The sequence below is a fragment of the Chelonia mydas genome, chromosome 3, assembly GCF_015237465.2.
Source record: "Chelonia mydas isolate rCheMyd1 chromosome 3, rCheMyd1.pri.v2, whole genome shotgun sequence".
NCBI lineage: Eukaryota > Metazoa > Chordata > Testudines > Cheloniidae > Chelonia > Chelonia mydas.
In genome coordinates, this window is record NC_057851.1 from 78,534,910 (window position 1) to 78,559,464 (window position 24,555).

General features: G+C 42.3%; 1 protein-coding gene and 1 long non-coding RNA gene across 7 annotated transcripts in view; one reads left to right on the plus strand and one right to left on the minus strand.

Annotated features, from left to right (window-relative positions):
* PRDM1 (PR/SET domain 1) overlaps positions 1-5,334 on the plus strand; it is a 117,032-nt gene extending 111,698 nt beyond the window's left edge. For all 6 annotated transcript variants that reach the window (XM_037894556.2, XM_007067009.4, XM_027829244.3 and 3 more), the window contains 3 exons: positions 1,383-2,488; positions 2,886-3,014; positions 3,296-5,334. In XM_037894556.2, the coding sequence (XP_037750484.1) occupies positions 1,383-2,488; positions 2,886-3,014; positions 3,296-3,871 (1,811 nt within the window). In that variant the 3' untranslated portion in view covers positions 3,872-5,334. The remainder of the gene's footprint in view (positions 1-1,382; positions 2,489-2,885; positions 3,015-3,295) is intronic.
* LOC122465015 lies at positions 211-23,158 on the minus strand. Its single transcript, XR_006289527.1, has 4 exons — positions 23,126-23,158; positions 16,118-16,261; positions 5,471-5,625; positions 211-3,827 (listed from the first exon to the last, which is right to left on the minus strand). It is a non-coding gene; the product is annotated as an uncharacterized LOC122465015 (long non-coding RNA).
* Positions 23,159-24,555: the final 1,397 nt, after the last annotated feature.

A 24,555-nucleotide genomic window follows, 5' to 3' on the forward strand; every position in this document is an offset into this window, starting at 1 on the left:
TGCAAATTATAGATTCACTGAATGATTCTCAGTGTTCAGACAACAAACCTATGACAAAAGGGACAGTGCTTATTGGCTCTTAGTATATTGCCTAGTGGTTTTAGTTGATCCACCAAAAATAAGTAGTTTTTTACTGACCAGCTCAGTTAAGAAAAAAAGTCAATAAGTAGAAACTCTGCAATACTATCAAATAGCACTGCTTCCTCGTGTCAACTGATAGCAATTTACCATTGGATATGCAAAAACGTAGATACAAACAGTTGTGAATATAATCATCATTATTATTTGTATTACTATAGTACCTAGTAGCCCTAGTCATGATTGTATAAAGCTTCTCTTGTGGTTTATCCTGTAATAAAACATCTTACAATCAATCACTGTATGGTTATATAACTACTAACTTTAGGACATTAGCTAAAGCAAAATTTTCTACTAAAGATATCTTTTATGATAATTTTTATATCACATATGTCTGGACAAGTATAAAGAGATTCTGACAGATAATCTAAAATGGCTGTTCTGAACAAATTTAAATGGACACTAGCAAGTATTTTGTTTCAAAATGTAGATTTCTGTAGGGAAAAAAATTGACTTAGGCTGGAGCCATGAATCTTGCTTTCCTTTGCTCTAATTTGGTGAAGTCTTTATAAAGTACAGCTGGAAGTAAAGGAGTTTTGCACACACCGAAAGCCATAGAAAATCTGCAGTAAATAGCCTGCTTTGTTGTAGATGTTACTAGGCAGTACATTGAATGACTAATGGTCTGTTTACTGATGTAGAATACCTTCTTTCTGAAGAAGGCTTTCATCGTAGCCAGTCCCATATTTTTTAGTACTGTCAGTAATTGAACTAGCTGGTGAAGTGCCTGTTGTGGGTTGGCAAAGGTTGATTTGCCATGCCTTGCTATTCCAAGGAAAAGCGTTTCTGAGAGCTCAAGCTCTCCAAAGGCTTTCTGTTAAACCTATATTATTAACAAATACTTGTTTATCCCAGTTATTAGAAATCTATTGTATGTAGGGAATTTATAGCGGATCTACTCAAATTCATGGGGGAGGGGGGGATAAATCAGTTTGAACATAGACGACTGCCACTCTCCGAACGAATCATCATCAGACTGCTCTAGCTCTGTGTATACTTGCTGATATCCCTTATATTAATAGTGTATATCTGACTTGCTTTTTGTTAACTCTTTACATCCCAAAGTAGTCCTCCTTTGCACAGAAGCTAACTTTTTTGGATGAGTTAAAAGATTGTACTTGACAAGAGTCACCTGTTCTTCTGACCTTCTTGTTAAGCTTGTAGAGGTAGATTGTACTTAAAAATGAGGAATGTTGTTTCATATTGACTTGTTAAATAATCATTGCCTTGTCTTTGTCTTTCAGCACAAAGCCACGTTAATCCAAAGCAGCAAAGCACTGATAAAAATGAGTTTTATCAGAAAAGTATCCCAAAGAGAGAGCACAGTGTGAAAGAAATCCTGAAAACTGAACCCAACCATTCAAAAGGAAAGGACTTATTCCAGACTAACATTTCACCAGTTACTCCAGAAAAACACTTGGATGACTTGAGAAAAAACTGTAGCCCGGAAAAGTCTTTCTTTCCTCGTGTTGTCTATCCAATCCGACCTCACATTCCAGAAGATTATTTGAAAACTTCCCTACTTTATGGGATGGAAAGACCTAGCTACATTACTCACTCACCCATCCAGTCTTCTACCACACCAAGTCCTTCAGCAAGGAGCAGCCCAGACCAAAGCTTAAAAAGCTCAAGCCCTCACAGCAGTCCAGGGGTTACAGTTTCACCTCTGGCACCTACTTCTCAAGAACACAGAGAATCTTACCCATACTTGAATGGACCCTATGGCTCAGAAGGATTGGGGTCTTATCCTGGATATGCACCCCCTAGCCATCTCTCACCAGCCTTTTTATCCTCTTATAATTCCCACTATCCAAAATTCCTGTTACCTCCGTACAGTATGAGCTGTAATAACCTGAGTGGTTTGAACAATATCAATGGCATCAACAATTTCAATCTGTTCCCAGGGATGTATCCTCTCTATAGCAACCTACTCAGTGGAGGAAGCCTTTCCCATCACATGCTGAACCCAGCTCCTCTTCCAAGTTCATTGCCACCTGAAGGAGGCCGTAGATTGCTACAACCCGATCATCCAAGAGACTTTCTCATACCAGCACCTAACAGTGCCTTTTCCATCACAGGTGCTGCTGCCAGCATGAAAGACAAACCATGCAGCCCCACCAGTGGGTCCCCCACAGCTGGCACAGCAGCCACTTCAGAACACATAATGCAACCCAAACCTACCTCAGCAGTGTTGGCTGCCACCAGTGAAGAAGCCATGAATCTCATTAAAAGTAAGAGGAATGTGACTGGTTACAAAACCCTTCCATATCCACTGAAGAAGCAGAATGGGAAGATCAAGTATGAATGCAACGTTTGCTCCAAGACCTTTGGCCAGCTCTCCAATCTGAAGGTAGGCATTAAGGCGACAGCCTAATTATAAGGAAAACATTCCCATCTTTAACAAAATATATTAAGTTTCCATCATGGTTGGAAGGCTTATATTTTTTTCTGTAACTTACCTAGCACCCATGCTTTCTTTCTTTTAAGAGACAACCAATTCATCTAGGTTTCATATTATACTTATCACCATGCTATCATGGTAGTAAACGTGATGGTTTAATTTTTTTTTAAATGTATTTTTTTTTTAATCTTGAAGTGGCCTAAAAAAGGTAACTTGATGATTTCCATGCAATGTGTTCTGCCTGTGGGATGTCTCTAGTAACTTTGCAAATGTTTGCGGGTTTTGTTTTTAAAGTACTATCTTTGTAATTACTAGAAACTATAGTACATGTTTTGTTTCTCATTAGGTCCACCTCAGAGTACATAGTGGAGAGAGACCATTCAAATGTCAGACATGCAATAAAGGGTTCACTCAGCTGGCTCATCTACAGAAGCACTATCTGGTACACACAGGAGAAAAGCCTCATGAGTGTCAGGTATGTAAGTGTTCCATGCACAGCGAGATCATCAGCTTCACTTTTTGCCTGCTACAGCATCTGCCAGACAAGCTGTAGGCCAAATGCTACTCAGCAAGATTAAAAAGTTAATTTGGTGGTGTTTGTTTTAAATGTGAAAGTCTAAAGATGCAGTGATGGCAAGCGGCTTTTTCAACATGCCAGGCTTTCCTATTTATCTGCAATTACAAACAAACAAAAACAACCCTCCCACTCACTCACTGGTTTTTTGTTGTTTTTTTTCCTGTCGCCTCCAAAATTAGGTTTGCCATAAACGATTCAGCAGCACTAGCAATCTAAAGACCCATCTGCGACTCCACTCTGGAGAAAAGCCTTATCAGTGCAAGCTGTGCCCTGCTAAATTCACCCAGTTTGTGCATCTGAAGTTGCACAAGCGTCTCCATACCAGGGAACGGCCACACAAGTGTGTCCACTGCCACAAGAGCTATATTCACCTCTGCAGCCTCAAAGTCCATCTGAAAGGCAACTGCCCTGTAGCCCCTGCCTCTGGCCTCTCAATGGAGGACCTGAATCGTATCAATGAAGAGATTGAGAAGTTCGACATCAGTGACAGTGCTGACAGGCTGGAAGATGTGGAGGACAATATCGATATGGCATCCATTGTCGAAAAAGAAATACTGACCATGCTCAGAAGAGAGCTAGAAGGAGCTAGTCTTAAAGTATCTTTGCAGAGGAACATGGGAAATGGACTTATCTCCTCAGGATGTAACCTTTACGAATCTTCAGACATGTCAATTATGAAGTTGCCTCATGGTCATCCACTACCTCTGTTACCTATAAAGGTCAAGCAAGAAACAGTTGAACCAATGGACCCTTAAGACTTTTTTCCCCCCCAAAGAAGTGATTTTTATTTATGACTTGGCAAGTCAGGGTGCCTGTAGCAATTGTACATAGTTTCTATGCTGCAAAGCAATCTTGGCTTACAGTAGTTTCCCTCGTCCTCCAGTTGAAAGAAGGAACTCCAAAGTTACTGTATTCTCAGGGCATGAAAAGAGGCAAGGACTATGTATTGCTTCCCCACTTACTAAAAAACAATCACCAATCCATAATTACCTTTTCAATGACAGTACTTCATAATTTATTATGCAATTTACCATTCTAAAAGCAATAATTAGCAAACGTTTACAATGACCAGAAAATTAGTTGTAATTTTGAATATAAATCTTTATATTTTTATCTTGTGGCCATTCTTTGTAGATAATTTTTTTTTCTGTGCACATCTATTTTAAAAACCTAAGACTGGGGGGGGAAACATTACTTCAGTAAATGTGTCTATGTACCAGCGTTTTTGAAAATGAGGTTTTTGTATTGCCAAAGGTGGGTATTTGACATGTTGAATGGTTTGAAAAGTGCTGCGTACTTTCATGGAGCAGGTAGATGTGAAAAATCATTTCCCCTCTCCCCCCACCCCCTGAAAAAAAAAAAAGTGACTAGCAGTAAACAGGGAAAAGAATACCATACCTGCCTATCTGTGAGTTGTAAAGAGATTTTTCTACCTGCAGCACTACCCATAACAGATGTGGAATAACAAATACCCAGCCTCACATAAATAATACAACAGACAGGCTTTTAGAAAACAATAGTAGACACATTACATTCTGCAACTTTGTAATCCAAAGCAATGCATGAATGTGAAAAAGTGGCTGTTTCTAAAAATGATGATTAAACTTTTTGCAAAAACAGCTTAAAAGTCAAACGTATAGATATCCCAAATGTGCTGCCTATAAGGAGTATTTGGCTGAGATTTTATTTCCAGAGTCTTTTGGGGATCAGAAGATGGTCAGATTCCTTGAGAAATAAGGTTTTTTGTTTTTATTCCCCACCCAGTTTCCTTGGGCAGAAGGGGATAATGAAGTCCTTTCCTGGCACTTTTTTTTTTTTTTTTTTTTTTGCGCTTCCTGTACGATTCAGAGTTTCTTCAGTATTTGTGTTTGTACATTTTGTGGTTAATTTAATTAAAGATGAAAAGGGCATTGGCAAAGTTGTTGAACAACAATTACCTCATTGCGTGTGTCCAGTGGTGCAGAAAATGCTGTTTTATCTAATGCTTTGCTACTTTCGAGAAGAAACCAAATGTTCACAGAAAAGATAGAATGCACGTTCTTTTATCTTTTTGTTTTGCTAAGCCCAAAGATATCATGTTGGCATTGGAGGTGTAGCAAAGAACACATGTATATTTATAGATATATTTATACCACTATACCATATATGTATATAGATATATATTTATACCACTTAAGTTGTGAGCCAAACCATGTAATAAAACCTATTTTTCATCTAAGTGTGAAGATCAAATGTTATCCAACTTTGCATATCATCTGATGAACCCAACATCAGAATGCTGCGTTAAGGCATTTATCACTTGCTAGTACACATGCACAGTTGCTCACTTGAGGCTTGATCTTGCAAACACTTACATTAATAACTTTACTGACGTGCAGTCTCACAGAATTCAGTGCGATTACACACTTCATAGTGTTTGCAGGACTGGGTCTTGGATCTCCTCATATCTTTGCCGGTTGATTGGTTTTTTTGAATAACCAAATAACCAGAAAGCTTACCTGAAAAAAACCTGAAAATAAACCAACAGAAATCAAAATCTCAACCATGTATGGTATAAATATAATACACAATGGTGAAGAGTGGAATGAACTATTTAAAGTAATGTGGGTTATTTAGGATGACCCTAATGTCCCATTTTGCTCTGTCCCTTAAGAGTTATGTGGTCACCTGCAACTTGCAGAAAAATAAATGGCATTATTACACCCTTTACCACTGTATACATTCTATCTTTCTATCTACTTATCTTCTTATAAATTATAGATTTTAATAGACCACTTCATAAAGCCGGGGTTTGGGGAATTTTTATTTTTAAATGTTATTCTGATGCCTTCTATTAATAAACAAACCCCAAACCTAAGAAAATCCAAGAAAATACAGCTTTTGAAGGACTACAGTTATACGTTCATTACATTTCTATTCCTATAAATTGTGAGGCTGACATCTTTTAATGTAGCAATGGTTCTCAAAAATAGTACTTAACTGTAGGACAAACCAAAGTATCACTACTGTCACTGGGCACACACTTCTCTTTTTATTTGCCTGTAGTGCTTTCTTTGTATTTGTTACAAATTTTACAAAGATATATATGCATCAGCTTTAAGAATTGTTACTACTCTTTACTGTTTTTTTCCACTTCCCTTAGAACTTTTACATGTGAATGTAGCAACAATCAACAGTGTTTTTTCTCTTTTAAGAAAGACTCTGACCAAAGTTAACAAGCTTTTTACTTTGCTAGAGCAACAAACTATCTTATGTTTACGTACTGGTTTACATCGTTATTTATGTGCGAATTGTCAAAATGTAAATTAAATATAAATGTTCATTGCTTTATTAATGCTTCACTTGTCTTCGATGTCTTACACTGTCTGTACACGCAACTGATTTTCAGACTACATTCCCACCCTTGGCCACAAACACATTGCAGACTGACAACTATCATGTTGTGAAGAATACTGACTTCTGCCTTTTGTGAGTTCTTCTTTCTATAATTCAAATGCAACATATAACAATGCCAGGGTTGAGTTTAGTATTTTCTTAACTAAATCACTCTCTTGGTTTTTAGCCTATAACACTGTCTTTCTTTTCTTTAGAATTTCACAAGTTATGATGAAAACATTTTTACAATATCTGCCTTTCGGAGACATGACCAGGGTTTTAATATTACATTTTTTTCCAAATGCTTATCATTTCTGGCCTGAAACTGTAACCACTGGGACCACAATGAGACAATCACAATGTTTGCGTGAGACCACTTAATCCTGTATTAAGATGGTAGGAACTACATTCAAAACAAATGTGGATCTCACAAAATAGATGTGCTTATGAGCTAATTCTAGAAAAAGTTTGAGCTCGCTCAGCCAAAACTGAACAACAACAGGGGGATCCTTCACAAAGTGAATTCCGTGTTTGCTACTTACATCATCCACTATTAGATCTAAAACAGAATAGGCCATGTGGCGTCCTTTCTTACCTGAACGTTAAAGAAATAATGTTCCTTACACTCAACACTGTATGATGTTTTAAAAGTATTTCACTGTCCTCTTTAAATTCATTTAAACATCTGTCTCAAGAATTTGAAATATTGCCAACAGCGAACTGTGGAGTTAAGAAAACCAGAGCACTGTTGTCATAAATGTGCCAAATGGTGCATGTTATACTCTTTTATTCTACAGAGCAATTGCTGTAATTTTTTTTTTTTAAAGTAGGATAACCGTTACCACCATAAATCATAGTTCATTACTTGGCAAGGCATTGCTTTGTGCGGGAGAGTTATGTCCTGGGGACACTGGTAAGCTTTAGAAGATGTTTAATAAACCACATTACATAAAAAGACAATGCACATTATACCTCGCAGCCTCATTAGCCTGAAGTCAGCAGCTGTTGCATTTGGTTTTGGTGAAACTGAAGCTAGTTAGTAGGCATTAAAGAGAGCATATTGTGACCAGAAATACAGCGGGCTTTAAAAAAAAAAATGGGGTTATTAACTGTGTAAGAAGCAAACTGTGCAGGTAAGACATTTTTCCTTCCTATTGCTTCATAGGGACCCAATCCTGCAAGGTATTTAGTGCTTCCTAGCAAGATGCTCAGTACCTACAACTCCCACTGAAGAAGTGGGATGCTTGTTTACTGTACGTTCTTAGTTAAAGTCCTTACAGAAGGCTTAATTTGAAATTCAATTTTAAATATTATAGGAGGAAAAAACTCTGATTTCCAATGGTTTTGCCAGCTGGTCTTGGGCTAACACCACGAAAGAACATAGGCCTTGCAACCTGGGAGAGGGGAGACCCATGTTCAAATGCCTGCTCCACATCAGGCAGAGGGAAGAATTGAACCAGGGTCTCCCACATCTGAGGTAAGTACCCAACCTACCGGGTTAAAGGCTGTAAGGGAAGAAGCCACCTTCTCCTGTGTGGCAAGGGAAGCTTGCTCTGAACACACCCACTAGCTCATGCCCTGTAGACAGGGTAGATGAGGCACTGCCTAGTTGGAGGGGCTGCTGGGTCTAAGCAGTAAGGCAGGCGCTAAGCTGCTGGGTGGAAGCAGGACTGAGGCAGCTGTCCACATAGCCGGCCACCAAAAAGTAGGTGCTTAGGGACCCGGATGGCAAAAATGTAGATGCCGAGGTACTTCAGGGGTCTACAGTTAGGCAGCAGTTGAGCAGTGATTTTAAGGATCTCAGACATGCCTAAGTTAGATTTAGGCACCTAACTCCATAATGCTTGACACAAGAGCAAACTATATCTAAAATCAATCCAAATAAAGCCTTAAAAAGTATTTTCCATCACTACTGAGTTGTAGAGACTTGTAGTTTAGGGCTAGACTCTAGGACAGAAATGAATTAATCCTCTACTGCTGGCAATGCTGAACTAGAGAAATGAAGAAGGGAAGAGTGACCCCATGAGTTATCATTAGGCTATAAAGCCTTGCAGGTATAAGTTATTAGTTTGAAGTCAGTGGGTCACCATGCAGATATAGGGGGTCCACAGGCACAGTGGTCATTCCAGGATTGTTGTTTAGAGGCATTAAAGTGGAAAATAGTTTTTTTATGTATATAAAACTATCTAATTATTTTTAGCTATGAAACACTCAGCTCAGTACTGCGTATGATAAACCAGAATGGAGGCTATACAGGTAAATTGTGTCTCTATAACTTGCTAGAATGCTTAAAAAAATCAAACACATATATCAGTGTATTGTCCTTGCTCCATGATTAATTTATTTAGAATCACAGAAGAATTTTAATAAAATAATTATAATACAAGGCACAAGAGACAATGAGGGAAATACAACTGTGCTGTGATAAGGTCTAGTGATGGCTCTTAAAATGAGTAGGAGATGGGGAAAATATAAAGAATGATTGGCTAATTCCTAATGTGGAAAGAAGGGAGGGGTCGGGTTCAATATTTTACAACTTGCAAGAGGAAGTAAATTGCTAAGTAGCAAAATACAGCGATGACACAGTTGTAGGTCAAGGCTGTGAGGAACTCTAGAAGGTCCTAAATACCCAGGAAATTGAGTAACCCAAACACAGGTGAAGATAAATATAGGCAAGTACAAGGAAATGTGCACTGGAAAAAGGAACAAGTCACAGCTGGCCTCACCTCCCCCATGCTGGAGACCACTTGCTCTCTCTAGACCATCCTTTGCTGTGAGTTGCTATGGTTGATTGAAAGCCAGTAGATGACAGATCAGAACAGTAGCAGTTGTGGGGTGAAGGCTAGGGTGACCAGATAGCAAGCGTGACAAATAGAGTTTCCAGGTGTCTGGTTTTTGACGGGAACACCCAATCAAAAAGGGACCCTGGTGGCTTCGGTCAGCACTGCTGACCGGGCCTTTAAAAGTCAGGCCGGCGGCACAGTGGTGCTAAGGCAAGTTCCCTGCCTGCCTTTGTGCTGCGCAGCTCCCAGAAGCAGCAGCATATCCCCTCTCTGGCTCCTACACATAGGGGCAGTCAGGGGGGCTCGATGTACCGTGCAATGCCCCACCCCCAGTGCCAGCTTCGCAGCTCCCATTGGCCAGGAACCATGACCAATGGGAGCTGCGGGGGTGGCACCTGCAGATGGGACAGTGTGCAGAGCTGCCTGGCTGTGCCTCTGCATAGGGATCGGAGGAGGGACATGCCGTTGCTTCCAGGAGCATCCTGAATTAAGCGCTACCCGGAGCCTGCACCCTCGCCCCACTCCTGCACCCCAATCCCTTGCCCCAGCCCTAATCCCCCTCCCATCTTCCAAACCCCTCAGTCCCAGCTCAGATCACCCTCCTGCACCCCAAATCTCTCAGTCCCAACCCCACCCCAGAGTCTGCACCTCCAGCTGGAGCCCTCACACTGCCCCCCCTCACCCCAAACCCCTGCCCCAGCCCGGAGCCTCCTCCTGTACCTCAAACCTCTCAGCCTCAGCCCAGAGCCCCCTCCTGCACCCTAAACCCCTCATCCCCAGCCCCACCCCAGAGCCTGCCCCCCCAGCCGGAGCCCACACCCCAACCCCCTGAGCCAGCCTGGTGAAAATGAGTGAGGGTGAGGAGAGCGAGCGACAGAGGGAGGGGGGATGGAGTGAGCAGGGGTGGGGCCTCAGAGAAGGGGCAGAGCAAGGGTGTTCGGTTTTGTGCGAGTATAAAGTTGGCAATCCTAGTGACAAATCAGAACAGGAGGTGGGGGGTAATAGGCACCTATATAAGAAAAAGCCCTGAATATCGGGACTGCCCCTATAAAATCAGGGCGTCTGGTGACCCTAGTGCAGGCCTAAGTGTCCTCTCTGCTGAAGAGAGAGATTACTATAAACACTCGTCTACTCAGCGACTGAGGCTGGAGAGAACCATTTTTTGGTAGCCATAGTGGGGCCTACGAAGGGGCTAGCTGAAAGAGGAACTGAAGCCATTTTAAAGAGGGGAGCAATTGTGTGCTACAATTTTGCCTGCAATTTTACATAAGTGCCATTTCCCTTGACCAGAGTGTGGACAAATATAAGGGCCAGAGCACTGAGAAACTAGGAATTAAACAAAAGTATTAACTGTTTCAAAAGAACCTGGCCTGTAAAGCAGTACAAAAACTGTGTGTACACCAGGCTAAGGGAAAAATCCTTCAAAAGAGCATACTGGATGTTGTTAGCAGTTCCTTTAGCATAGCTGGTTAGCGTAATTATACTCATTCTTACAATGGGGAACTGAAGCCCTGAGAGGTGAAGTGTCTTGCCCATGGTTAAACTGCAAATCAGAGGCAGAATGGTAGAGAAGCCAGATGTCAGACTCTAAGCACAGTTCTAACTGCTCAACCATGCCTCATGTTTCTGCTACTCAGAAGGCCGCTGGCTCAAACTGGTGATTTCATAAAAGGCATCGAGTGCCTGCCTCGGTTAACTTTACCAACCAAATGGGAGGAAGAAACTGGATTGGCTGCTGGGCAACAAGAGCCATGAGAATGACATTAGGGCTAGGGAGGATTACTAGTTAGTGCTTTTGACAGAAGACAAAGTTGGAGCCAAGCCATTCTTAGGCACAACTGCTGCCACCCAATGCTGCAGTCTCCCTTTATGCAAGGAGCTACACATTACTTCTCTGCAGGTCATCTGAGCACCTCCCACCTCTAAAAGAGCCAGACATACAGCAGGGAGTGTGGAAAGAGAGAAGGAAAATATCCCTCAAGCCATCAACCAAGTGAGAAAAATCAGAGAAAGACCTGCAGCTGGGAAGCGGGGAGGTGAGAAGGAAACTGAGAAGCACAGGGAAGCCCAAGAGATGGAGCAAAACAGAACTTCTACTGGGACTAATGCCAAGCAATTAGAGCATAGCTTCGATAATGGGATCTTGGCTTGGTTGGTGAGGCTAGGGAGTTGATGTTTTCATTTGGGGGTTGTTTCCTCTTCCCCAAGGCACACTTAGAAGTTGGAAGGATGGGGGTATGGGACAGAGAAGTTTTTCTTTTAAAAGAAAGTAGGTGGCCCGCAAGACGATACAACAAAAGAACCGAGCAAAACAGTAAGCAGGCATGAAGAGGTACCACGTGTGCCCCTCCTTTCAGCCTTTAATGTAATGTACCCATTTTTAATTCTGAAGAGGGGAGAGATGACAGGAAGTATCACTGTGATGATGATGGTGATAATAATAATAATGGCAATATTAGAAAGTCACTTTTCTTCAGTCACTGAACAAGGAAGATACTTTTATTAGAATGACATGAATAGAAACTGTGTTAAAAGAACGATAAGGTTGCCAAGTCAAGTATTGAAGTTAAGAAATGCCATTATTAAGGTTGCCTGTGTGACCTTAATTCAGCCCTCTTGTGCATATGGATAATGATGCAGGGCTTATTTAAATGATAACATACTATATTTTCCACAGGACCGCTGCCTCATTCTATGAAATACTACCCACACACCCTGTCCCTACCGCATCCCCTGCGCAGCTATCTTCTGCACCTATCATCTCCCTCGCCCACCTCTGCTCCTCACTCCTCTGCACTCCGATCAGACTGTTTTTTCCACCTCCTCTTTGCTGCCTGGCCACGAGGAGTGGGAATATTGAGGGCATAGGCGAGTCAGTCTCTCCGCCACAACAGCCCTTGGTTATCAGGAGGGGCAACCACAGTGAAAGTCCTCAGTGCAGCATGCTCAGTGTAAATGGAATCTCCAGAGAATTTAGCTGCTGATCTCTAACAAGTCTCTACTGAGCTTGTACAAACTGAGATTTTTCAAAGGCATATAAGTTGGCAAAATGTGGCTAGTTTTCCATGGCAATGTTAAAAAGGCACATCCCTGACACCAGGAGAATCCCCTGGCAAATTTCAAGTCTCTGCTTTATAGCACAGAGTTGCTAGAGCTTCTCATTAAAGTGGGTGTCAGTTTTTCAACATGAAATGCAACCTCATTCCCAGAACTATTTCAGCTGAAATTTTCCATAAAAAATGCAGCCTGAGACAGACACCCAGCATGGAAAATATCAGTCCAATTGGTTAAACTGAAAACGGGGTCTTATACTGGAAAGCATCCTTAACTATAGGTGTTGCTGCCTGTTCCACCTATAATAAGGAAAAGATTATTCCTAAAACTCTCCATTTAGCTGTAGAGCTTCAGCCTAGAACCTTGCTCTTCTCCTGCCTGGCTTCCTGTGACCGAATTAAAGAAAGAAAACACTTATCTTCACTGAGAGAGAGCAGAATGTAGGAAAGGGCACCTAGAAGTTGTGTGTTCTAAGGATGGGGAGGGGACCACTCCCAGTTTTGCTCAAGGGAGGCCATCCACAAATTATTATACTTGGGCTCAGCAGAGAGGCAAGTGACCTAAGTGGCACAGAACATAAACTACCCTGTCACCACCTAGAGGTGGAATGTGGTAGGAATCTTGCATTACTGCTGCCCCTGGATTAGGAGAAGACTTCATTTTCCAGGGCTGTCTATCTGCTTTCAGTACCATTAAAATCTCTTAAAAATAAGAGAGAAAACATCAATAAAAATAAGGGTGATTCAATAATACATGCTATTGTTCCTGTGGTGCATTGGGCAAAGCCATTAGTTCCTTTCCAATTGTATTTATCAAGAGTGTGGAATGAGGAAATCATAAACTGGATTAAAAAATAACATGAAAGCAAAATGACTCCGCAATTATGGAATCTAGTTATTGGAAAAAACAATTGAAGCCCTAGTCTATGGTTTTCTGATATATAATAAACCTTTGTCGGGTGAGTTTAAAAACGAAGTAGGAAAAAATTGAAACTTTCTGGATGTTTATTTCTCCAAAGAGAATAAGGCCACGTCTACACTAGCACTTATGTCGGCAAAACTTTTGTCACTCAGGGGTGTGGAAAAAAACACCCCTCTGACATAAGTTTTGCCAGCATAAACGCTCATGTGTACCACTGTTCATTGAGCTGGTTTTATTATGTTGATGGGAGACATACCATGGCTACATGAGCACTCTGACAGCAGAACAGCTGTATCGGTATATCTGTGCTTCTGTAAATCGTCTTAGCAATGCCACTTGGGCCTATGACTTAACAGAACTTAAGCAGGGTCAGGGCTGGTCAGTGTTTGGATGGGAAACTCTGTGTACTTCAGGAAGTTTGGTGTTAATTTGGTAAGAGCATAAGAATGGCCATACTGGGTCAGGCCAAAGGTCCATCTAGCCCAGTATCCTGTCTTCCAACAGTGGCCAATGCCAGGTGCCCCAGAGGGAATGAACAGAACAGGTAATCATCAAGTGATCCATCCCCTGTTGCCCATTCCCAGCTTCTGGAAAACTGAGGCTAGGAACACCATCTCTGCCCATCCTGGCTAATAGCCATTGATGGACCTATCCTCCATGAACTTATCTAGTTCTTTTTTGAACCCTGTTATAGTCTTGGCCTTCACCACATCTTCTGGCAAGGAGTTCCACAGGTTGACTGTGCATTGTGTGAAAAAAATACTTCCTTTTGTTTGTTTTAAATACTGCTGCCTATTAATTTCATTTGGTGACCCCTAGTTCTTGTGTTATGAGAAGGAGTAAATAACACTTCCTTATTTACTTTCTCCACACCAGTCATGATTTTATAGACCTCTGTCATATCTGCTCTTAGTCGTCTTTTTTTCCAATCTGAAAAGTCCCAGTCTTATTAATCTCTCCTCATATGGCAGCTGTTCCATACCCCTAATCATTTTTGTTGCCCTTTTCTGTACCTTTTCCAATTCCAATATATCTTTTTTGAGATGGGGCGACCACATCTGCACGCAGTATTCACTGGTAGATACAGTACTTCACTGCCCACTAAATTAAAGCACTAGGTTGGTGTTTGGGTCACTGTGCTGCTGAAGGTTCTTTCTGTCAAATCAAGCTCCTGACCACTTGGGATCATAACTATACAAGTCCTGTGGCACTTGCTTGAGGAGTAGAGCTGTTACTCCCGGGGTTCTGGCCAAATTCCAGTGTCTGTAATTCTGTCTCCCTAAGTACCTGCATGTAATTTCAGTTGGATACACCATTCTTCTTCACTTCCTTTCCTAAACTGTTTTGTTTTGAGGATCAAGGTGATTTTGTCTGGACTGGCCTTTTTTACAAGGAAGCTGGGTGTTGCAACTTCACACTTGTGGTAGGAGTCTTCACCTCTAGGACAGAGGCAGGAAGACCTCAAGCAAGGAGCACAGTCTCTCTTCCCCTCATTCTTTTGTTGGACTTGGGAAGATAGTTGGGATTCCAGGCCACCTAACTAGGTGTGACCAAATAATCATTCCTAAGGAAGCCAAACCAGTATGACTTCCTTTTTGTGCAATGAGTAGAAAAGGCATCCCGCTATGGAACCTGAACCCAGGGCTCTGTGTCTTTTTCCATTAATTGTGAATAGCCTTGCTTAATTTCCTCATCCAAGTACTGAGTGAGATTCCTTACAGCATTCCAATCCATTAGTGGCTACGGGGCTGGGAATTAGTTGTAGCAATGGGACACAGGGTTTAGAAATAGAGCACAAAATTTAGCTAGGAAAGGTTATGCCTTTAATCTTTGCAGCATGCAGTGCATTTGCCAGATATGATGATGTATTTAAGTATACCGAAACCTTGCTTAAATGAGCATTCAAAGGACTAGCAGCAAGCAGTTTCTTAGCAATGAGAAGGTGGTGGTTAAGTCTGAGCACCGGACTCTAGAGAGCTGGGTTCAGTTCCCAACTTTACCACAGACTTTCTGTATGACTTATCAGCAAAGCATTCTGTGCCTCGATTCCCCAGCTTTAAAATAGGGATAATACTTGTTGTCTCCCACCCTTTGCCTGTCTTGTGAACTTAGACTATATGCTCTTTGGGACAGATTCTCTCTCTCACTCTGTGTGTTCACAGGGACTAGCACAAAGGGGCCCCTATCTCAGCTGGGGCCTTGAGGCCCCAACCATACTACAATTAATAATCATTAATAGAGATGGACCGTTAGTAAAAAGTAAGATTTCTGTTCATCGTGTTCTGGGTACGTTTGGGGAAGTCACTTAAGGCAGGAGGCTTCCTAATGATGGTGGTGTTTTTCACTTTATTTGCATCTGATGATAAAAAAAAAAGTTAAACATTCTGTGGAAACTGTAACCAGGTGTGAAAGGGGCACAGATACATGAAAAGTGAAAATTCGTCTTTTAACTAAGCTGTTAAAAATTAGTTGAGTGTTCGAGAGGGAAAAAGCGCATGGGCTTCAAGTCATTTAGAGAAATCTTTTTGTTCATGGGACCCAAGAGCTGCAGAATGAGGCTCCTCATCTAACCTATATTGCAACAATTAGTGCACGTCTGTAGCTGTGGGTGTTATGTATTTTCTACTTTACTGGTAAGTTTCAATTTGATTCTCTTTCAGAAAGATGTGGGGGCATTCTGCACTTGTCTTATCACTTCAGAACACAAATAGCATGACTTTATAACGTACCCTGCCTATTGACACTGCAAAACAGATACAACTCTCTTTAAACATAAAAGTGACCCAAGTAACAACCAAACTGTTTCTCTTCCCGCCGCCCCTCCCCTTCCCCCCATCCAGGGGATCAGAAATTATAACTTACACTTACCAATATTTAAAGGTCTTCCTTCCAATTTCTCCGTTCAGGATCTGAAAGATCCTTCTGTCTCCACCAATGACATTTCAGTTCTACTTTACATCCCCACAGGAAACCTCACAATACGCCATGTGTACATCTGAGGAGAAGAGCCACCTAAACATAAAAGATAGGTGGGCAATGCTGCACTGGGAGGGAAGAGCTCTAGGAAGAGCAGAGAAGAGGAGCCGCCAAAGGAGGGCAGGGCAGCAGTGATCTATGCTTTAACTCCCCACCACCTTCCCCAGGAGCCAGAATTGGTCTTTTCTGCATTACTGCCACTTTTCACTGTGATTCTCCTGAGCCAGTACTATGCATCATGAGGTGGGATCTGAGACACCATACTACATTCAAACCCAAACTGCAGGAAACAGTTGGAAGGTAGCAGGCCAAACACTGAGGGTATGTCTACACTTGGCCTGCTGCCTTCCAACTGTTTACTGTGCTATGCATCATGAGGTGGGATCTGAGACACCATACTACATTCAAACCCAAACTGCAGGAAACAGTTGGAAGGCAGCAGGCCAAGTGTAGACATACCCTCAGTGTTTGGCCTGCTACCTTCCAACTGTTTGCTGCAGTTTGGGTTTGAATGTAGTATGGTGTCTCAGATCCCACCTCATGATGCATAGCACAGTAGTTTGCTAAATTCAGACACAAGAGGGGAAAGAGGACACCAGCCCCACCTCCTCCTGAGCTCTTTTTTTCCCCAGCAGTGGAGGCTGTGTGGTGGATCTGTGTTCTGTTGAGCATTTTAGTCCCTGCCAGTTAGGATCCACAGAGAAATAGGATCTTTGTTTAGACTGCCATGGTTAGGTGGAGTTTGTGGGCCTCCCAAGAAATTTCCTGGCAGGCCACTCCAAGCCAATGGCAAGGGAAACCAGATACTTTCCTGTCATGAATTCCCAGAGCAATCAAGGGATAAACTGTGGCTTTAAGCCATAGCTTTGCATGGGTGCAACGGGTTCTCCAGGAGACATTAGACCTGAGGAGCTCAGGTGCCATTTGCAAGGAGAGGAAACCCTGTAGACCAGAACAAGAGGAGGAAGGCTCATGCATCTCCTCACCCCCTTGTGAGAGAGAGAGAGTCACTCCACCTACAGATGCTAGCCTGGAGCAGTCCTGGCACTTGGGAGATTACAGGAACTGAAATGATATCTGGCCTCTGTGCAGGGAATGTCGGGGGAGGGGGAGAGGGGCTTTTGCACACACTTCCACTCTCTTCAGGGCCTGGCACAATCCATCTCCAGGGTTTTATTATCCCAAACGTTAACTCCCTGCTTATATATTTGTATCCAAAATAAACTACATTTTTAAAATATAGCACTAGAGGTATGCATAGTGCTTTATGGAAATACTAACCTCTTTTTGTAAACTATTGTACCACCCTCATCACCACAAGCAGATCACAGAGTGCCTTCCAGCCGTGCATTATGTGGTGTGACTAGCATCTGTCAAAAGTGGTTCATTCACTCACACTCCCCAGGGGGAGAACTCTGTGTGCAGAGGAGTCTTCTGTTATTATACGGTTTGGGGGGGGTTAAGTGTACATGCTTCGCTATGTTTAGGTTAGAGAAGGCAAGGAGGAAGACACACATCTTGCACTTGGAGCGGAAGGTGGTGAGGTTTGGAATGGTCCTTTGTTCCTGTGGGACTTGATTCCAGTCACCTTTGAGAAAGCTCTGTTTCCTGCATATGTGAGCTTGACTCTTGAAATGAAAGGTCCCTACCCTGAAGTGTTTACAGTAAAAGAGCTCAAGACTGGAAACCGTTACTTCCATCTGTAGTCCCGTTAACGTCAATGGGAACTAAGTGCCACGTTGAAGGAGGGCCCAGAGCAGTTTTATGTAGGGATGATGGAAATCTTCAGGGAATTTCCTCCACAATCTGCAGCAGACTGAGGGGATTTAACCAAAATCTATGGGGATTTTTTCTCCCATATTCTACCTGACTTGACTTTAGGTCTTTAATGCCAGATATTGTAATACATCAGGAGGCTCACTAATAAAATATGTTCTTTCTCAAGTAAGAATGCACACTTCACAGAAATAAAAATCAACAACTAACAGCAATATTTAGATCAGAGGTGGGCAAACTATGGCCCACGGGCCACATCCAGTCCATGGGACCGTCCTGCCAGGCTCCTGAGCTCCCAGCTGGGGAGGCTGGCCCCAGACCCCTCCCCCGCTCTCCCCCCTCCTCCGCAGCCATGCAGGCAGCACGGCTTGCGCCCACCCACCTCCCAGGCTTTCCAATAAGCCTGTCCTGCCGCTCTGAGCGGCATGGTAAGGGGGTGGGGGGGGGGGGAGGAGGTCCCAGGGGGCAGTCTGGGGACAGTCAGATGGGGTGGAGGTTCGGGGAGGGAAGCGGCCAGGAGACAGGGAGCAGGGGGGGTTTTGATAAGGGGTGGGGTCCTGGGAGGGGGCGGTCAGGGGACAAGAAGTGGGGGTGTGTGTGGAGGGGTTGGGGGTCCCTGGGGGCCTGTCAGGGGGCAGGTGTGTGGATAGGGGTCAGGGCAGTCAGGGGACAGGGGGTTCTGGGAGGGGGCGGTCAGGGGACAAGGAGTGGGGGGGGTTGGATGGATTGGGGGTTCTGAGGTGGGCAGTCAGGGGCTGGGAAGTGGGACAGGGCGGGGGCCAGACTGTTTGTGGAGGCACAGCCTTCCCTACCCGGCCCTCCATACCTTTTCGTAACCCTGATGTGGCCCTCGGGCCAAAAAGTTTGCCCACCCCTGATTTAGATAGAGTTAGTTCAATTAGTTGATGTTCCCCCATCCTGCTGCCAAAAAAAAAAAAAAAAAAAAAAAAAAAGGTCGGAACTGACTATATGATTTGCTGAACAATTGCTTTTGTTGCTTGTGCTTCCTGGAGAATTGTATCGAGCATTCAGTTATTGTTTTCCCCCCAACAAACACAGTCTCCGTATGTATTTATATGGGCTCTGTCAGTACACCATCTGAGCTCTTCAGCTATAGAAATGAATTTACCATCACCAACAAATATCCCCAACTTTGCAGAGGAGGAACTCAGGCAGAGGTTAAGGCTGGGATTTTGATGCCCAAAACACATTCAAATTCACAGATACCCAGCCACCGAACACCTTTTGGCTCCTTTGAAAATACCAGCCTAAATCACTTGCCTACATTCACCCAAGAAGTCTGTGGTAAAGCCTCCAGTTAAACATAGCTGTCCCAAGTCCTACTTTGGTACCTTGTTAACAGGATCAGCCTCCCTCCCACACACTCGCACTTTGTAAAAGGTTCTAAACATGAAAAAGGGAACATCTCAAACACGTGAGAACTTTAAATCCATAAATACTAGTAGGCACAGCCCCAAGCCACAAAGTTCAGATCCAGATCTGAATTTCCCCAAAGCTTAGAGAGTTCAGATCTGGGATTTTCAGTCAGTGCTATCTCTAGTTCACATCACCACTGAACCCCAGAACATTTATGCAGTAATTTACTGATTACATCTGAGTATACCTGTAGTCCAAATTTGTACAATATTGTGGATTTATAGGCTTAAACATTTTAATGGAAAATTCAATAATTAGAGGTAAAACAGGGGTCAGGAGGAAACACTCATGACTGCTAGGTTCTGTCATCAGCAACACCATTAACTTGCGGTGTAGTCTTGAACAAGTCAATTAATTTCCCTGTGCATTACTGTACTCCTCTGTTGCATGGGTATGACGATTCATGCAAGTTCTAGTGTGAGGCAAAACTAACCAGGCTTTGAGATCCTCTGATGTAATATTCCACGTAATTGCAAATATTTTTACTATTCCTAGCAAAAATAGGGTACTGAAAAATCCATTGGCTGGGTGCAGAGCTTAAATATCAATTTTCTCTCCTCACATTCCCCAAAAGTTATTTTGTATGAGGTAACACTTCCAGTTGCAAAGACAGTCAGATCTTGCCTGATTAATTAATTGTTCTGGCCTGCAGTTTTGAAACATAGGAGGGACATAAGTCCAGTTCATGGAGATTAATGTAAATTTCAAAAGAATACTTACAGGACTTTTTTTTTTTTTTGGTATATGCCCATATCTACTTAGGACTCATGTTGATGGTGTGGGAAGCTAAAGAGATATCTTTGCTTTTGCAGAAACTAATAAGTTGTGGAGAGCTGTTTCCTTTTCTGCAGCTCAAACAACATTTACCACTTAGGCTGCATGCAAATAACTTCTGCAGGAGCTTAACTAATCTACAACTTAAATGCAGATAGAAGGTAAGAAATGGCAGTTCAGTTTTTATCTTTTTATAAAAACAATGAAAGCTCAGTACTGAACAGCCTCCACTAGAATTTTTTTAACCTTTTAAATACAGTCTCCTGTTAGAGGATGATAGTAACAAACGTTACAAGAGATTTATAGTTTTATGGGACTGGACTGATAGTATAGCGTTCATCTTCTTTGGTCTGATCTACATGTGGGTTCCAGGCAAAAACTGACATTATCTAAAGAAAAGCATTCAATATCTTTTCATATAAACTACAGCTGGTCAACAACTAATCCCAGCTTTAAACATAATATATTATCTCTCATCTGTTGCCAGAAATATTACACACTATTAAAAGGCTGGGTCCCCAGAAAATGTGCTAAAACCGAGTGGGCCGTCACTTCACTTAGCTTAGAAGCAAACTGACACTGGAAAAGATGTTCCTCTCTAGATATCGAATGCAGAGAGCAAAAATTATTACACACACACACACACACACACACAGAGTTAAAAGAACATAAGGTTGAAAAATCAAGCACTCAATAATCAGAAAATGCCAGGGTTAAGGTTGCCTGTGCATATGCATTATGATATAGTTTTTAATTATATGAACAAATACTATTTTCCACCCCAGGATCCCTGCCTCATTTAGTGCACAAAACAGAGGGAGCTGTTCAATATTTTGTTTTATCCTCATTGTTCAGTGCTTGGCCTTAAGCCTTATTTATGGCACACTATTCAAACCTTTTTTGAAGACAGAATTGTTCATTTCCTCTTGAGCTTTTCTATGGCCCATTCATCACTATAGTATCTGAATGCAGGATGGATAGATATAGATAAAAAGAATGCTGGCTTTTAAAAAAATATTTATATCACATTTTTTATCTACATTGATTTTTTTAAATTTAAATTAAATTAAATTAAACACAGGTTTATTTTTAAAAAATTAAATTTGAAATGATGACAACCTATGTTAAGTCCTAAATTTATTATCTATTAAAATCATTTGACTTAAATAAAAAGATAATATTAAGCAGTACATGTTTGCTGCCAAGTTTTAAGGAAATTGAAACCACTCACCCAGTGGAAGTCGCTGGCTAAGCACCTGGAACCAGAGTTTGCTGAAATGCTAAATCAGCTTTGGATAGCAATAGCTTCTTCTGCAGGTGCAGAGAGATATTTTCTTCATTTGAGTTTATTCAACTAGTTCAGTTCAGTGACTAGTTGATTCAAAGTTAAGAAGCCAATGGGACTTGAAAAAGCAGAAAAGCTTGTTTTTCTCTTCCAATTGCAAAATAAAAATTTGTGAGAAAGTGAGATCTACTAGTTCTAAAATCTTGAAGGACATGGTAACCAGAAACAATCTGTTCAATTCACTAACTACAGATACTTTCTCTATTTAATAAATCTATGAGTTTTAAATGCAATACATGTTGTGATAAACTTTCTGATAATTTTTCCCTTTTCCAGCACAGTTAAGATAGTTAAAAAAACCTAATAAAAACATTTTAATTGATAGTTTTGTGCATTTTAACTAAATTTGAATTTCCATCCACATAGACCTTGACACAATTCAGAATTTTAAAATTTAAGCTACTAAATAAGAAATGCATCATTCATTTTCTAACAAAAAAAGTTATAAATATTAGGAATCTGAATAAATGTAAATTAAGACATATAATAATTGCTAAAATAAATGAATAGATATAGTGTATCCTCCTGGCTAGCAAAAAGACTAACCAAACAGTGTAAAAGCTACATTTAGTTGCAAACCAACATGTTTTAGTGGTCACTCACCAATGACAATTAACCTTTCTTTAGGAAAAGAACTAAAAAATAGAAACACAAAACAAGATAAACATCTTGTATTTAAATAGAGGTTTCCTGCTTGCCAATTTAAATCATGATTAAAATCAATCCACCTTGCCTGAATGCTTCACAGACATGAATTAATTTATCTTCCCCACACCCCCGTGGGGTGAAGTGGTGGTATTATCCACATTATACATTTGGGAAACTGAAGTCCAGAGATTAAGAATAAATATTTATTATTATGCAGCACTTTATATGTTCAAAGCACAGCTCCCACTGACTGCCGTTACAGTTACAGGTGCTCAACCGGTGCAAATCAGACCACCACCACCCCCATCTTAATGGAGGCACCCAGAAAATTAGAAAACACCCATGAAAAGTTTGGTTTAAGTTACTTTTGGAACATCTATCAAGGTTCCTTCCTCACGCTGAACTCTATGGTACAGGTGTGGGGACCTGCATGAAAGACCCCTTAAGCTTATTCTTACCAGCTTAGGTTAAATGCTGCCACCACCAAAGTGTTACACAAAGAACAGGGGAAGTACCCACTTGGAAACGTCTCCCCCCCAAAAAATATTCCCCCAAGCACTACACCCCCTTTCCTGGGGAAGACTTGATAAAAATCCTCACCAATTTGCATAGGTGAACACAGACCCAAACCCTTGGATCTTAAGAACAATGAAAAAGCAATCAGGTTCTTAAAAGAGAATTCTAATTAAAGAAAAAGTAAAAGAATCACCTCTGTAAAATCAGGATGGTAAATACCTTGCAGGGTAATCAGATTCAAAACATAGAGAATCCCTCGAGGCAAAACCTTAAGTTACAAAAAGACACAAAAACAAGAATATACATCCCATTCAGCACAACTTATTTTATCAGCCATTTAAACAAAACAGAATCCAACACATATCTAACTAGATTGGTTACTAACTCTTTACAGGAGTTCTGACCTGCATTCTTGCTCTGGTCCCAGCAAAAGCATCACACAGACAGAGAGAACCCTTTGTCCCCCCCCGACCCCAGCTTTGAAAGTATCTTGTCTCCTCATTGGTCATTTTGGTCAGGTGCCAGCAAGGTTATCTTAGCTTCTTAACCCTTTACAGGTGAAAAGGTTTTTCCTCTGGCCAGGAGGGATTTAAAGGTGTTTACCCTTCCCTTTATATTTATGACAATATCAAATAGGAACTCTTCAACAGAAGCAGGGACAGAATCTAATCCTCCAGGACAGCGTTCAGCTGCCTTAACCATGTGACCCTGATTTTTACTTCCTACAGTTCCCTTCCCTGACACCTCTGACTCTGTTGCCAGGACTTCTTGTTGCTCGTAACTATTCACCTGCCTTTGGCCTGCTAGGCTGCCTGCCTCCACCTGCCCACTTGGGGATTGCAGCTGCATTCTACCACAAGCGTATGTGGATACATATACCCCCTTGGGCTTTCCTTCCTCTTCCCCTCAGTTTGCATTGGACTGGTAGACCACCTCCCCTTTCCCTTGCCTGCCTCCCTCCCTTGCAGTTTGCTGCCCCTCATAGCTTTGCCTGGTCCCCCTTTCCCTTACAGTTCACCACTCCTAACTCCCCACCAGTCTTGCCTGGTCTGCGTCTCTTTTGCAGTTCACTGCTTCACCCATTTCATGTGGTCCCCCCACTCCCTTGCAGGTTATTGCTCTTCCCCCGTTTCATGTGGTCCCCTCATTATCCTCATTCCTATATTTTGTCACCTGCTTCCCTTGCTGCAGCGGAGCTTCCCTCTGGTTGTTTGTTACCTGTCTCCTCTGCCCCTCCCAAGGACCCCTTCCTTTGTATTTGTTGCCTGCCTCCCCTCCTCTGCCTGCCCTCCCTCATTGTTCCTTGCCTGATTCCCCTGCCTTCCCCCTTGCTGTTTGTTGCCTGCATCTCCTGCCCAGCCAGGGCCCCTCCCCTTCACTGCTTGTTGCTTGCCTCCTCTGCCCTGCCTGGCCCCACTTGCGCTGTGCACCTGCGTACTCCTTGCACTTTTGATCCTGCCATTTCGTCTGATCCACCATTCACTGCACCTCCCCTGCCACGCACACTTATATCGGTCCCTCAATCCCAGAGCAAGTGAAGGAGGTAGTTTCCCCCCCCCCCCCCCAAAAAAAACCTGCCTTCTGGGACTCCCCACCTTCCTTTATTTGCTCCATTAATTCTCCTCAGTTTCTGTTTACACCCTCTTCCCCCACACACACAGCCCAGAGGGTAAGAATGGTTATGGTTAGCCTCTCTTTCCCCCCACCCCTTTATCATTTCTATCCCCTACACCAGGCTCCTCTTGTGGCTGTTCCCATCACCAGCCCTCGATGGCAGACCCCCCCAACCCAGCCGCTTGCTAGGCTTCTTCTCCAGCAGCTTTTTCCATGAGGA